At 45.1% G+C, this 15723-nt stretch overlaps 1 protein-coding gene across 1 annotated transcript in view; it reads right to left on the bottom strand.

Annotated features, from left to right (window-relative positions):
- LOC140430262 (uncharacterized) overlaps window positions 1–15723 on the bottom strand; it is a 210357-nt gene that overhangs the window by 110302 nt on the left and 84332 nt on the right. Inside the window, exons 27-28 of the mRNA XM_072517687.1 lie at window positions 10668–10711; window positions 683–5925 (exon numbers count right to left, since the gene is read on the bottom strand). Coding sequence (XP_072373788.1) covers window positions 683–5925; window positions 10668–10711 — 5287 coding nt within the window. The remainder of the gene's footprint in view (window positions 1–682; window positions 5926–10667; window positions 10712–15723) is intronic.

Genomic DNA, 15723 nt, shown 5'->3' with positions numbered 1-15723 from the left:
TTGATATAGAGGTGGATGTCGATGTTGTCAGGGTTGTGGGTTGCGTTGTACTCTTGCTTCCAGGGGTGCTAGTGGTTGTAGATATGGTTGAATGTGATTCTGTAGTTTCCATAGTTTCAGTTGTACACGTGGTAGTTGTTACAGAGCCGGTGGGTAATTCGTGAATATTGGTGGATTGTTGCTTTGTAATGGTGGTTGGGGATGTGGGGGAATGTGGCGTTGGGCTTGATTTGGGGGGCACTGGTGACGATGTCGTTGTTGTGGAAGTGGTAGAAAGTGTGGACGTGGGGATTGTTGGTGTTGGGGTTGATGCTGTCCGGGTTAAAGGTGTCGTCGTAGTTGTGGGTGGAGTTGTGGTTGTTGTGTGAATTGACGACGTGGTGCTGGTTATTGGTGTTGTGGTAGTTGAAATGGGTGGCGTGACTGTGGTGGTGGAAACTGTTGAAGGTTGAGTTGTAGTTGATCTTGGGGGAGTCGGAGATGTTGTTGTTGTGTGTGATGGGGTTGTGGTCGTGGTTTCACTGATTCCTGTGCTTGTGGATCGAAATGTTGTGGAGATTGCTGGCGATGATGCAGAAGTTGGCGGAGAAGGAGAGGGTGTTGATGTTGTTTCAGGGGTTTTGGTCGAAATTGGAGTCATTCCTGTTGTAGTGGATTCGCTAGAGTATGATGTTGTGGTAATTGTTGGGGTTGGTGTTTCTGTTGATGGGGGTGACGTTGTCGTAGTGGTTGTGGGTGCAGTTGTGGTTGTTGTGTGACTTGACGACGTGGTGCTGGTTATGGATGTTGTGGTAGTTGAAATGGGCGGTGTGCTTGTGATTGTGGAAACTGTTGAAGGTTGAGTTGTGGTTGATATAGAGGGGGATGTCGATGTTGTCAGGGTTGTGGGTTGCGTTGTACTCTTGCTTCCAGGGGTGCTAGTGGTTGTAGATATGGTTGAATGTGATTCTGTAGTTTCCATAGTTTCAGTTGTACACGTGGTAGTTGTTACAGAGCCGGTGGGTAATTCGGGAATACTGGTGGATTGTTGCTTTGTAATGGTGGTTGGGGATGTGGGGGATTGTGGCGTTGGGCTTGATTTGGGGGGCACTGGTGACGATGTCGTTGTTGTGGAAGTGGTAGAAAATGTGGACGTGGGGATTGTGGGTGTTGGGGTTGATGCTGTCCAGGTTAAAGGTGTCGTCGTAGTTGTGGGTGGAGTTGTGGTTGTTGTGTGAATTGACGACGTGGTGCTGGTTATTGGTGTTGTGGTAGTTGAAATGGGCGGCGTGACTGTGGTGGTGGAAACTGTTGAAGGTTGAGTTGTAGTTGATCTTGGGGGAGACGGAGATGTTGTTGTTGTGTGTGATGGGGTTGTGGTCGTGGTTTCACTGATTCCTGTGCTTGTGGATCGAAATGTTGTGGAGATTGCTGGCGATGATGCAGAAGTTGGCGGAGAAGGAGAGGGTGTTGATGTTGTTTCTGGGGATGTGGTCGAAATTGGAGACATTCCTGTTGTAGTGGATTCGCTAGAGTATGATGTTGTGGTAATTGTTGGGGTTGGTGTTTCTGTTGACGGGGGTGACGTTGTCGTAGTGGTTGTGGGTGCAGTTGTGGTTGTTGTTTGACTTGACGACGTGTTGCTGGTTATGGATGTTGTGGTAGTTGAAATGGGCGGTGTGCTTGTGATTGTGGAAACTGTTGAAGGTTGAGTTGTGGTTGATATAGAGGTGGATGTCGATGTTGTCAGGGTTGTGGGTTGCGTTGTACTGTTGCTTCCAAGGGTGCTAGTGGTTGTAGATATGGTTGAATGTGATTCTGTAGTTTCCATAGTTTCAGTTGTACACGTGGTAGTTGTTACAGAGCCGGTGGGTAATTCGGGAATACTGGTGGATTGTTGCTTTGTAATGGTGGTTGGGGATGTGGGGGATTGTGGCGTTGGGCTTGATTTGGGGGGCACTGGTGACGATGTCGTTGTTGTGGAAGTGGTAGAAAATGTGGACGTGGGGATTGTGGGTGTTGGGGTTGATGCTGTCCAGGTTAAAGGTGTCGTCGTAGTTGTGGGTGGAGTTGTGGTTGTTGTGTGAATTGACGACGTGGTGCTGGTTATTGGTGTTGTGGTAGTTGAAATGGGCGGCGTGACTGTGGTGTTGGAAACTGTTGAAGGTTGAGTTGTAGTTGATCTTGGGGGAGACGGAGATGTTGTTGTTGTGTGTGATGGGGTTGTGGTCGTGGTTTCACTGATACCTGTCCTTGTGGATCGAAATGTTGTGGAGATTGCTGGCGATGATGCAGAAGTTGGCGGACTGGGAGACGGTGTTGATGTTGTTTCAGGAGTTTTGGTCGAAATTGGAGTCATTCCTGTTGTAGTGGATTCGCTAGAGTATGATGTTGTGGTAATTGTTGGGGTTGGTGTTTCTGTTGACGGGGGTGACGTTGTCGTAGTGGTTGTGGGTGCAGTTGTGGTTGTTGTGTGACTTGACGACGTGTTGCTGGTTATGGATGTTGTGGTAGTTGAAATGGGCGGTGTGCTTGTGATTGTGGAAACTGTTGAAGGTTGAGTTGTGGTTGATATAGAGGTGGATGTCGATGTTGTCAGGGTTGTGGGTTGCGTTGTATTCTTGCTTCCAGGGGTGCTAGTAGTTGTAGATATGGTTGAATGTGATTCTGTAGTTTCCATAGTTTCAGTTGTACACGTGGTAGTTGTTACAGAGCCGGTGGGTAATTCGGGAATACTGGTGGATTGTTGCTTTGTAATGGTGGTTGGGGATGTGGGGGAATGTGGCGTTGGGCTTGATTTGGGGGGCACTGGTGACGATGTCGTTGTTGTGGAAGTGGTAGAAAGTGTGGACGTGGGGATTGTTGGTGTTGGGGTTGATGCTGTCCGGGTTAAAGGTGTCGTCGTAGTTGTGGGTGCAGTTGTGGTTGTTGTGTGAATTGACGACGTGGTGCTGGTTATTGGTGTTGTGGTAGTTGAAATGGGCGGCGTGACTGTGGTGGTGGAAACTGTTGAAGGTTGAGTTGTAGTTGATCTTGGGGGAGACGGAGATGTTGTTGTTGTGTGTGCTGGGGTTGTGGTCGTGGTTTCACTGATTCCTGTGCTTGTGGATCGAAATGTTGTGGAGATTGCTGGCGATGATGCAGAAGTTGGCGGAGAAGGAGAGGGTGTTGATGTTGTTTCTGGGGATGTGGTCGAAATTGGAGACATTCCTGTTGTAGGGGATTCGCTAGAGTATGATGTTGTGGTAATTGTTGGGGTTGGTGTTTCTGTTGACGGGGGTGACGTTGTCGTAGTGGTTGTGGGTGCAGTTGTGGTTGTTGTGTGACTTGACGACGTGTTGCTGGTTATGGATGTAGTGGTAGTTGAAATGGGCGGTGTGCTTGTGATTGTGGAAACTGTTGAAGGTTGAGTTGTGGTTGATATAGAGGTGGATGTCGATGTTGTCAGGGTTGTGGGTTGCGTTGTACTCTTGCTTCCAGGGGTGCTAGTAGTTGTAGATATGGTTGAATGTGATTCTGTAGTTTCCATAGTTTCAGTTGTACACGTGGTAGTTGTTACAGAGCCGGTGGGTAATTCGGGAATACTGGTGGATTGTTGCTTTGTAATGGTGGTTGGGGATGTGGGGGATTGTGGCGTTGGGCTTGATTTGGGGGGCACTGGTGACGATGTCGTTGTTGTGGAAGTGGTAGAAAGTGTGGACGTGGGGATTGTTGGTGTTGGGGTTGATGCTGTCCGGGTTAAAGGTGTCGTCGTATTTGTGGGTGGAGTTGTTGTTGTTGTGTGAATTGACGACGTGGTGCTGGTTATTGGTGTTGTGGTAGTTGAAATGGGCGGCGTGACTGTGGTGGTGGAAACTGTTGAAGGTTGAGTTGTAGTTGATCTTGGGGGAGACGGAGATGTTGTTGTTGTGTGTGATGGGGTTGTGGTCGTGGTTTCACTGATTCCTGTGCTTGTGGATCGAAATGTTGTGGAGATTGCTGGCGATGATGCAGAAGTTGGCGGAGAAGGAGAGGGTGTTGATGTTGTTTCAGGAGTTTTGGTCGAAATTGGAGTCATTCCTGTTGTAGTGGATTCGCTAGAGTATGATGTTGTGGTAATTGTTGGGGTTGGTGTTTCTGTTGACGGGGGTGACGTTGTCGTAGTGGTTGTGGGTGCAGTTGTGGTTGTTGTGTGACTTGACGACGTGTTGCTGGTTATGGATGTTGTGGTAGTTGAAATGGGCGGTGTGCTTGTGATTGTGGAAACTGTTGAAGGTTGAGTTGTGGTTGATATAGAGGTGGATGTCGATGTTGTCAGGGTTGTGGATTGCGTTGTACTCTTGCTTCCAGGGGTGCTAGTGGTTGTAGATATGGTTGAATGTGATTCTGTAGTTTCCATAGTTTCAGTTGTACACGTGGTAGTTGTTACAGAGCCGGTGGGTAATTCGGGAATACTGGTGGATTGTTGCTTTGTAATGGTGGTTGGGGATGTGGGGGAATGTGGCGTTGGGCTTGATTTGGGGGGCATTGGTGACGATGTCGTTGTTGTGGAAGTGGTAGAAAGTGTGGACGTGGGGATTGTTGGTGTTGGGGTTGATGCTGTCCGGGTTAAAGGTGTCGTCGTAGTTGTGGGTGGAGTTGTGGTTGTTGTGTGAATTGACGACGTGGTGCTGGTTACTGGTGTTGTGGTAGTTGAAATGGGTGGCGTGACTGTGGTGGTGGAAACTGTTGAAGTTTGAGTTGTAGTTGATCTTGGGGGAGACGGAGATGTTGTTGTTGTGTGTGATGGGGTTGTGGTCGTGGTTTCACTGATTCCTGTGCTTGTGGATCGAAATGTTGTGGAGATTGCTGGCGATGATGCAGAAGTTGGCGGAGAAGGAGAGGGTGTTGATGTTGTTTCAGGAGTTTTGGTCGAAATTGGAGTCATTCCTGTTGTAGTGGATTCGCTAGAGTATGATGTTGTGGTAATTGTTGGGGTTGTTGTTTCTGTTGACGGGGGTGACGTTGTCGTAGTGGTTGTGGGTGCAGTTGTGGTTGTTGTGTGACTTGACGACGTGTTGCTGGTTATGGATGTTGTGGTAGTTGAAATGGGCGGTGTCTTTGTGATTGTGGAAACTGTTGAAGGTTGAGTTGTGGTTGATATAGAGGTGGATGTCGATGTTGTCAGGGTTGTGGGTTGCGTTGTACTCTTGCTTCCAGGGGTGCTAGTGGTTGTAGATATGGTTGAATGAGATTCAGTAGTTTCCATTGTTTCAGTTGTACACGTGGTAGTTGTTATAGAGCCGGTCGGTAATTCGGACGTACTAGAGGATTGTTGCTTTGTAATGGTGGTTGGCGATGTGGAGGAATGTGGCGTTGGGGTTGAATTTGGGGGCACTGGCGATGTTGTTGTTATTGTGGTAATTGTTGTAGGGCCAGTGGGCAGTTTGTTTGTGCTGGTGGATGGTTGCATTTCACTGCTGGTTTGAGATGTGGGCGAATTAGGTGTTTGGATTGATGTTGGAGGAGTTGGAGATTGCGTTAAGGTTGTTTCCAAAGTTGTGGTAGAAATTGGGGGTAATCCTGCTGTTGTTGGTGTGGTAGTTGGATTTGATGTTGATGATGTTGGATTGGTATGTGTGGTGCTCGTTGTTGGTTGTGTTGTTGTTGCAGTAGGTAAACATATGAAATCACAACACTGCACTTGTATTTCATAGTCGTAGCATTGTATGCTGTGATGTTGGTCCTTGTTTTCACACATGAGCCCAAACGAGACATTGCACTGCACGGTTTGTTCAAGATCTTCAAGTTCTACATCTGGTGCATGTATGGCTCTACATTCAATGTTGCTTGGAGCATCACAGATTGCATGTCCATGCTGCTTAAGTGTATCATAAGTTTCAAAATCACCTCCCCTATAACCAGAGATAGGTTTGCTTACACTTATCCACTTGGTCCATTCACATTCTTCCACTATCACACAGGTAGCTGTGGGGAATTATAAGGTTTACTGTGTCAATGGTTTACATTGGGATTAATTTAATTTCTGCATAGTTCAAGAAACGGAATCGTACATATTCACAACTTACATACTCACTACCTGTAAACTGGTACTATATAATTTACAAAAGGGTCGCCATAAGCCACTTCTCTTTAGCCTGTTATTAATGGCGGATTCTGTGCAGGCAAGGTTTTCATAAAATTTCATGTGAATAATAATAATCTTTATTAGTGTCACTGTAGGCTTACATTAACGCTGCATTAATTTACGGTGAAAATCCCCTGGTCGCCACATTACGGCGTCTGTTCGGGTACACTGAGGGAGAATTCAGAATATCCAATTCACCTAACAAGCACATATTTTTTGGACTTGTGTGAGGAAACTGGAGCATCCGAGGAAACCAACGCAGACAGAGGGAGAACGTGCAGACTCCGCACAGACAGTGACCCAAGCGGGGAATCGAACCCAAGTCCCTGGCGCTGTAAAGCAACAGTGCTAACCACTGTGCTACCGTGCCACCCATATTTTGAAATTAACTATAAAATGATAAGTGTGTTGAAACTTGGGATTACATTATTTGCACTAAATTATATCAATACAATTAATTGCTTTCTGATGTTCGCAGCTGTTTCCTCAGGACACATTTTAGCGGTCCATGTAGGTTTGCTTTAACATATATGCAGTTCAGTCCATTTTAAATATTATTTAAATATTTCATGCTGACATTAATTTTAATGTTACTTACTGGTCAGTGTTTTGCTGGTTGTGGAAACGGTTGAAGCTGATGTCATAATCACTGAAGACAACAAAATATACTTCTTAAAAATGCACAGGTAATATATTTCGTTATCACCTTATACAATGGAATAATTTGTTTGATAAAAATACATATTAGTAGCCTGCTGGAGTGATGTCACAAACTAGTAGTATTTAGGGATCATATCCCATTCTTAAATTTCCATTGTGTAATCTCCTGACAACAACTGGCTGTTACCACACATGCGGGAGCAGAGGACAATTAAAGCGTGAGACAAATCAACCAATTCTTATGCAATTCAATACCTAATCCAAGAGTAACACTGGAAGATAATTAATAACATGTCATCTACTTTCCACATTATCACCCACCTCTGTCCTAGTCTTAGCTCATCTGTTGCCGAAAGCTCCAGGTTTCACGATTGCAACACACCGCTGATTGAACTCCAATTGTCTTGTCTTTGTAAATTTGAGCTCATCCAAGAAGAACCAATTGCCTGTAATGTGGACCAAGTTGCGTTCCCTTTTCACCCCTGAGCAGGTTTACACTGGTTACTGTTCTGTCAAAGGTTCGACTTCAAAATTTTCAACCTTGTGTTCATATCCCTCCCTGGCCTCTACCTTCGCTACCTCTGTAACCTCTTACAGCACGAGAATCCTCCAAGATCTTTGTCCTCCTCCAATTCTGGCTTTTCACGCACCCATGTTTTTTCTCTCCACGATTGGCTTCCATGCCTTCAATTGCCTAACCCTAAACTCTGGAATATTATTTTACAAATGTCTACTTTTCTCTCCTTTTAAGCTGCTTCTCATAACACAACTCTTTGTCCAAGATTTGGGGGCATATGTCCTAATCTGTCTCAGTGTTGAATTTTGTCTGATAACACATTACCTAGGAATATTTTCACCATATTAAAAGTACTACATAAATGCAAGTAGTTCTTATTTTTGAGTCAAATGCCAAAAATGACAACCAAGGAAATGTTCAAGTTGACAGGGGCAGTGCAAAGATCGGTGCTGGACCTCAGCTATTTACAATTTTATATTAATGACTTGGATGAGGGGACAAAAAGTATTTAAGTTTGCTGATGATTCAAAGGTAGGTGCGATAGTGAACTGTTATGAGGGCACAAGAGTCTATAAAGGGATAGAGACAGGATAAGTGAATTGACACGAAGGTGAGAGATGGAGTGTAATTAACAGGAAGAAAAGGGAAATAAGAATATTTTTAAACAGCGAAAATCTGTTAAATTTTAATACATAATGTTTTGTGTGTCCTTGTACAAAAAACACAACGTCAGTATGAATTAGGAAGGCAAATGGATTGTTGGCTTTTATTATAAGAAAATTGGAGTATAAAGGAAAGACGATTTGTTACAATTGTACAGAACTTTGGTGAGATCACACCTGGAATCACAATACAAGGGAAGACAAAACTGCCTTGGAGGTATTACATTCATTAGATTGATTCCTGAGGCATAAGCGCAAGCGGAAGACAAGTGTATGAGTAAAATGGACCTATACTCTCAAAAGTTTGAAGAATGAAAGATAATCTCATTGCAATGTATAAAATTTCAAGCAGGCTTCAAGGGGATAGATGTTAAGAGACTGTCTTTCCTGATTGGAGAGTTTAGAGTGAGGGCACATTGTCAAAAATTAAGGAGTCAATCATTTAAGACTGAAATGAGGAGGAATTTAGTCATTCAAAGAGTTGAGAATCTTTAGATTTCTGACACGAATGTGAATGTTCAGTCAAGGCTGAGATAGAAAGATTTCTGGATTCCAGGGGGAGGTATTGGATTTGCAAATCAAATTGGAGAGTAGAATTGAAGTCAGGGATAGCCATGATATTGGGTAGTAGAACAGACTCGAGGAGCCCTATAGCTTACTCCTGCACCTATTTCTATGTTCTTATTGTTTCCATGTTTAGATTGAGATACTGGCCAGGGAGTATCGGTGTCGTGTTATGCACTCTGGGATAACACAGGCTGCAACTGGATGCAGCTTTAACCAAAAGATACTCCAGACCTTGAAGTTAGTTCAATCTGATTTATTGAACCAGTAGCACAGTTCTCTATGAGTTCGACTCTCTGCTAACCTAAGTGTGGTTACTCTGTCTGACTGAACCAGACTAGCTCTTAGCCACGTGCTGGAGGTGTGATACTGTAAATACACCCTGACTCACTCTGTAGATGTTCATCAGTGGAAAGAGGCGGAGTGTGAGTGCCTCGTGCCTTTTATAGTGAGATACCCCCCCTGAGTGTCCTGCCTGCTCATTGGTCATATCCTGTTCTCTGTGTTCATTAGCTACCTGTCTATGCCTGTCTGTATATCATTATCTGCATGTCCGCATATCATGGCAATAAGAACATAGTCCTCAGGAGCAGGAGTAAGCCATTCAGTCCTTCGAGCTTGCTCTGCCATTCAGTAAAATTATGGTTGATCTGGTTGTGGTCTCAACTCCACCTTCCTGTCCTCTCCCTCACCCTTGACTCCCTTGTCTATCAAAAATACATCTAATTCTGCCTTGAATAATTCCAATGACTTCCCTATTTCTGTGGAACAAAATTGCACATACTAATGACTCTCTAAAAAAATACATTTCTCCTCATCTCCAGCTTAAATTAGAGACCTCTTGTTCTTAAACTGCGTCCCCTAGTTCTAATCTCTCCGCAAATGGAAACATCCCTGAATCTCAAGTTCCTTCAGGATCTTAACTGTTTCAGAAATATCACCTCTCATTCTTCTAAACTCCAATGGGTAATACCAACTTGTTCAACCATTCTTCTTAAGATAAGATCCTCATCCCAGGAATTTCATCCAGGGAGGAGGATCAAATCTGTAGCTAGATAATGAATATGTGGTGGTGGCCAAAGAAAATGCTCCAGCCATCCAAATGTTAAATGGGAGGATACAACAAAAAATTCAGAATATCAGGAAAAAAAGACCGAGAACAGTGGAGTGATGATGGAGTCGAACTGGGTTTCATCACCCTGCATATTGAACTTGATGGCATGTATTTGATGGTGTCGAAGGGGACTGCACATACATGAGAAGTAGAAGAGCACTGAGGATAGATCCTTAAGGGATACCAGAGGTAACAATTTGGATGTGGAAAGGGAAACCATTGCAGGATATTTTCATGTTCAAAATTGGAATTAAATGTGAATTAAGAACAGAGAAATCTTGGAGGGAAATTGAATTGGCGGACAAAGGGAAGGGAGGGCAGAGACAAATGCAGTTTGTCTCAATTTTAGTAACAAGACAAGTCATGAGAGCCACCCACCTGTTAGCGAGGGTAAAGGGGGCAAAATAGAGTGGTAAAAGGAGAAGACAGAGAATGGAGGAGAGAAGCTGTTGGTTTTCTTTGCATTCCAGGGTGATCCTGGAGTAATGAGCAGTTTGGAAGAGGAAAGGCCCAATAATGTTTTGTGATCCAGCCAGATCTGATGATGAATGGCTAAATCGTTTATGCATTTTATACCTTCAGACTTCCCCAGTGATCTGTCAATCAAGCAAATCCAGGGTCTTGATCGAAACATGACATATTAGTGAATCTGACAATTAATTCAAAAAGGTAGAGCTTTCTAACTTTAACATTACCTACATTTTAAGTCTATCTTCTTTGAGTAGTATCAACAAAGAAGAAAAACTGATGCAATAGTTACCTGTTCTAGCTGTGATTGAAGATGAAGAAACAGTCAGTGGTGTTGTTGAGGGAGTAAAATCTGGTCCACCAGGAACTAGTGTTCTATTAATTGTTCCATTGTCAGCACAATGTGCTATTATGTAATCCCCTAGGCCATCTGTTATGTTGTAGATAACTTCATTTGGATGGTACACTGTTCCATTGTATATACAGACACAAGCTGTAAAGAAAAATCACAGGATGATGTAATGATTGAAATTCATAATTTGTCCTAAAATACATAATAAATTTAGTTTGCAGTAACCAAATGAAATTAATACTTGCCGCTGCTGTCATTCGTGCATTTAATACCCTCTGCTGTGCATAAGCTGAAAAAAAATTAAACTTAGGTTTTATTTTTTAAAATAAATGTTTTCAGTGAATTTTACATTTGTACACTATACAGAAGATTATTGAAACAGTTATTTTTTTACAATTTACATGTTTTTCCTTTTTTAGCACTCCCCCCTCACCCCCCCCCCTTCTACCCCTCCCCTTTTCTGCTATTCGGGCTCCATCTTAGGCCTTCGCCACAAAAGTTATAATCTATCATTCTTCTTGCTTTTTTTCTTATGGCTTTGAGGGCCCCCCTTTTATCTTTTATCTGGTGTTTCCTTGGGTTCCTCCCTTGCTGCGCCCTCCACCCCCTTGTTCCTGTTTGCTTTGTGTGGCCCTGGTGGTTCCTATTGCCCCCGCCCCCACCGTGCCCCCTCCCTTCATATCCGTGATTGGCTTCGAACAGGTCTAGGAACAGGCTGATGAATTGCGCCCATGCTTTGTGTAAGCCATCGTCTGACCCTCAAATAGCTTACTTGATCGTCTCCTGATGGAGAAATTCCAACAGGTCTGCCTGGCAGTCTGCAGCTGTGGGTGGCGCTGCTGATCGCCAGCCGAGTAGGACTTTCCAGCGAGCGATTAAGGAAGCAAAAGCAAGGGTGTCGGCCCTCTTCCTCATATGAAGTTCTGGCTGGTCCAATATCCCGAAGACTGCCACTTTCAGTATGGCTCTACCGTCACCCCCACAACCTTGGAGATCGCCTCAAAGAAGGCTGCGCAGAAGTCTGGGGTAGGCCGAGAACATGTGGTGGCCGGGCCTCCCTGGCACCGTTTACACTTGTCCTCCACCTCTGGGAAGAACCTGCTCATTCGGGTTCTGGTTAGGTGTGCTCTGTTCACCATTTTAAACAAGGGAAGAGAGGGCGACCAGGCAACAATTGACTGACTCCATCCTGGAGGTCAACAGAAAATACTCCAAGGCCCCGACAGTAGAGCTTCTGGCAGAGAGGAAAAGGCTACAAACGGACTTTAACCTGCTATCTACCAGGAAGGCAGTGCAGCAACTCCCCCAGACACGGGGGACATTTTATGAACAAGGAGAGAAGGCCAGCCGCCTGTTGGCTCACCAGCTGCTTTAGAAAGCAGGCAGCCACGAGGAAGATAGCCCAGGTAAAGGATAGCAGAGGCGGACTGAGCAGAATCAAAAAAGGTCAACAAAGCATTTGAGGCCTTCTACCGGGAACTGAACACCTCCGAGCCTCTCGAAGAGGACTCGGAGTTTAAACAGTTCCACGACGGACTGGACATGCCACTCGTGGGGGATGATAGACGGAGGGAGCTGGAAGCACCAATAGGACTGGAAACACCAAAACAGACAAAGACCCAATGGAATGCGGGTCATGTAGACCCATTTTGCTGCTGAATATAGATGTGAAAATACTGGTTAAAGTCCTGACCAAGAGACTGGAGAACTGTGTACCAGAGTTAGTCGCCGAGGACCAGACTGGCTTTTTCAGAACAGACAGCTAATTGCGAACATCAGACAACTTCTGAATGTGATATTGACTCTATCCGGGGAGAGAACACCAGAGGTGATCGTCTCCCTGGACGCAGAAAAGGCCTTCGACAAAATCGAATGGAAATATCTCAATGAGGTGCTGGAACGGTTTGGGCTAGGGACGTAGTTCACCTTGTGGGTGAAACTCCTTTATAACGCCCCCAAGGCGAGCGTTGGACTAACACCACCAGCTCTGAATATGTCCAGCTGCACAGAGGCACCAGGCAGGGATGCCCACTGTTCCTGCCTGTTTGCCCTGGCAATTGAACCGCTGGCAATCACTCTGCGAGAGGTTGGAAGCGGAGGCAGAGAGCACAGAGTCTCATTCTATGTGGATGATCAGCTCCTCTACATCTCGGACCCTCAGAGCGGCTTGAAGGAAATCATGAAGCTCCTGGAAGAGTTCAGGGTCTTTCCGGGCTACAAACTCAACCTGGGCAAAAGTGAGGTATTCCTAGTGAACCTGAACGGGAGAGGGACAGGGCTGGAAGGTCTACCATTCAAAAAACGTCCTAAACAAATTCTGTTACCTGGGGATCCAGATAGCCCACGACTAGACATAGTTCCACAAGTGGAATCTGACCAGTCTGGCGGAGGATGTTAAAAAGGACCTACAGAGATGTGATGCACTCCCGCTCTCCCTGGGGCAAGGGTACAGATGATCAAGATGAACGTACTGCCAAGGATCCTCTTCCTGTTTAAATCCATACTGATCCTCATCCTCAAGGCCTTTTTCAAAAAAATAGACAAATGATTATGATGTTTGCATTGTGTGTATGTGTGTGTGTGTGTGTGTGTGTGTGTGGGGGGGGGGGGGGGGGGATCCAAGAATCCCTCAGACAACACTGCAGAGAAGGGCTTGGCCCTTCCGAACTTGCAATATTGCCACAGAACAGTCACACCAGAGAGGGTGAAGGGATGGGTAAGGGAACCGAGCAAGGAGTGGGTGAGGTTGAAGGAGTCCTCCTGCACGGAAATGACCCTCTGAGCCCTCGCCACGTCAGCGCTCCCATCCCCTCCGGCAAAGTACACATCCAGCCCTGTAGTAGTTTTACCTGGAATCAGATGAGACAACACTTCAGCTTAACTGAGGTGCCCATCATGGCCCCCATCTGCAGTAACCACAGATGCCCACCAGCCATGCTAGACTCCATCTTTAAGAGTGGAAACAGGACAAGGGGATGCTAGCGATTCGGGACTTCTACACGGGGGACAGACTTGCAACCTTAGACAAATCTTACGTTTTATAAGAGCTCATCATGATAGTGAATGGAAGATCTTGCATTTGTAACTTACATGGCACATTGCCACATCCTTTCTAAGTCCCAAAACATTTTAAACTAATAAATGCAGGCCTGGACTTTCTTCACTTAGGCAGGTTTCGTGAGTCGGGAAATTCCCAACTTGACTGCCAGCCTTTGGAGAAAGTGCCCACAAAGACAAAGATCTTCATCTCTGGGAAGCGGTTGCGGGCTAAGTTAGGCCAGCCAATCTCGGAAGAGGTTTGGAGGCAGGCCCTGGGCCTTCCAAGTGCAGAGATAGGCTATGTAAAGAGCTTGCCTTCCTGTTGTGGAAATTTTTCCGAGTTAAAATAAAAACACAAAGGCCCTCCAGCTTAGAGGCCATACAACAATTATCATACTGAAATACCTGTGCCCCGGAGAAAACATTGTTTGATCAATAGACTAGGTTCTCTGATCTCTGCCATCAATTTTACAATTGTTGCTTTCACAAATTAAATGGTTTCAAGGGTTTGTGGTTGTTATTGATCTTTTAAATGTGTCTGAATGATTGACACTTTTAGTAGCTTGTAGTGAAATTACATTTATTTCAGCACAGGAGAAAAATTAATGAACTACTTTTTAAAAAACGTTTTTTTTGCACACATTACACAATAACTGCAGTTTATTGATTCTAGACAGTTTATGGTGGGTCAATGTGCATAGAAGGTCCATATATTTGCAGAAGGAGTGTGAGGAGCCTTGGGGCTGTGGTGGTGGTGGGGGGGTGCGGGAGCAGAAGGACAGATCTTGACATAGGGGGTGTGAGGTGAACCTTTTGACTAGGGGTCACAACTCCTCTGAGGGGTCGTGAACAACAACTCTTTAAAAGCCTAGTCTGATGCCATGAAAATTACAGAGGAGTAGGTCACGTCTATTCCCACAATGGAGGTGGCCAGGCCAGGAGTGCAAGGTGTGGGCTTCTGACAGGAATCATCCCTTTAAAGGCATTCCTGAAAATCAGACTGATTCCTCCTTTTTGGTGAAGGCATCCAGAAAACTCACTGCTCAAAAATTGCCACAGGATATTTAAACTTGAACTTCAGTCCTGCACTGAACTGTTAGCCTGGATGAATGGTCGGGGTGATTTTGTAATATGCCTTCAATGGATTGCAGCATGACATCACTAGAAAGGAAGTATATCATGTGATCCAGTTTTAACTTTTGCTTTTGAGCAGCCACTGCTCTGCTCCAGATGTATCATCAAGTCTTATATTTTTGTAAATATGTTCTCGCATGCCTAGTCTCAAGAAATGAATCCACAATGTGTTTATCCAATTCCTCATTAGTGATTGGTGTCTTTATGTCATTATAATAAAACGACAAGTGAAGAGGGCATTTTTAGATATTAGATATCACACGGCAATCAGTTTAAAAACTCTAGTCCCATTATTTACTGGAGAAGTTAAAATCTTCAGTTCTGATTTCTTAGAGACAAGCTGCCAATTGCAAAAAGTGTACACTGTACAATTTAATAATTAGCTTATTGAAAGTGCAATATATGGGCGACTGCTAAGGGAGGCCAACACCCAGCTGGATGAGACGAGGAAGAAGTGGGATGAAGGATCAACTCCACCTCCACATGCCCAAGGCTAAGTCTATTGCAGCTAAAAGTGGCACACAGATCACACTTAACCAGAACCCAAGTTAACATGTTCTTCCCGGAGGTGGAGGACAAATGCCAACGGTGCCAAGAAAGCCCGGCCAACCATGCCCACATGTTCTGGTCTTGCCCCAAACCTGTTGGGTTTTGGACAGCCTTCTTTGAGGCAATGTCCAAAGTGGTGGGGGTGAGGATGGAGCCTTGCCCAAGAGTGAAAGAGTGGTGGTCTTTGGGGTATCAGAACAGCCAGTTCTATTCATGGGGAGGAGGGCCGATGCCCTTACCTTTGCCTCCCTAATCACCCACTGCAGAATCCTGCTCAGCTGAAGGTCAGCAGCACCAACCAAAACTGCAGACTGGCTGCCCGACTTATCGGAATTTCTCAAAACGGAGAAAATTAAATTCGCCATCCGCGGGTCGTAGGCGGGCTTCCACAAATCGTCGGAGCTATTCACTTGGTTGTTCCAAGATCTACTTGAGCCAACAACTAAGAAGTCAAAGAACAGAACAGCGGATATGGAACCCAACCATGCCCAACAAAGAAGCATGGGAAGCTGTGCCACACCAGTGTAACAGGTGCTGGATACAAGCACAAATAAATGACCCAGTTGGGGAGGGGGGGGA

Source organism: Scyliorhinus torazame, chromosome 10 (genome assembly GCF_047496885.1).
Source record: "Scyliorhinus torazame isolate Kashiwa2021f chromosome 10, sScyTor2.1, whole genome shotgun sequence".
In the NCBI taxonomy this organism is placed as follows: domain Eukaryota; kingdom Metazoa; phylum Chordata; class Chondrichthyes; order Carcharhiniformes; family Scyliorhinidae; genus Scyliorhinus; species Scyliorhinus torazame.
The sequence above is the reverse complement of the archived record's forward strand: the minus strand, read 5'-3'. Positions and strand labels throughout refer to the sequence as shown.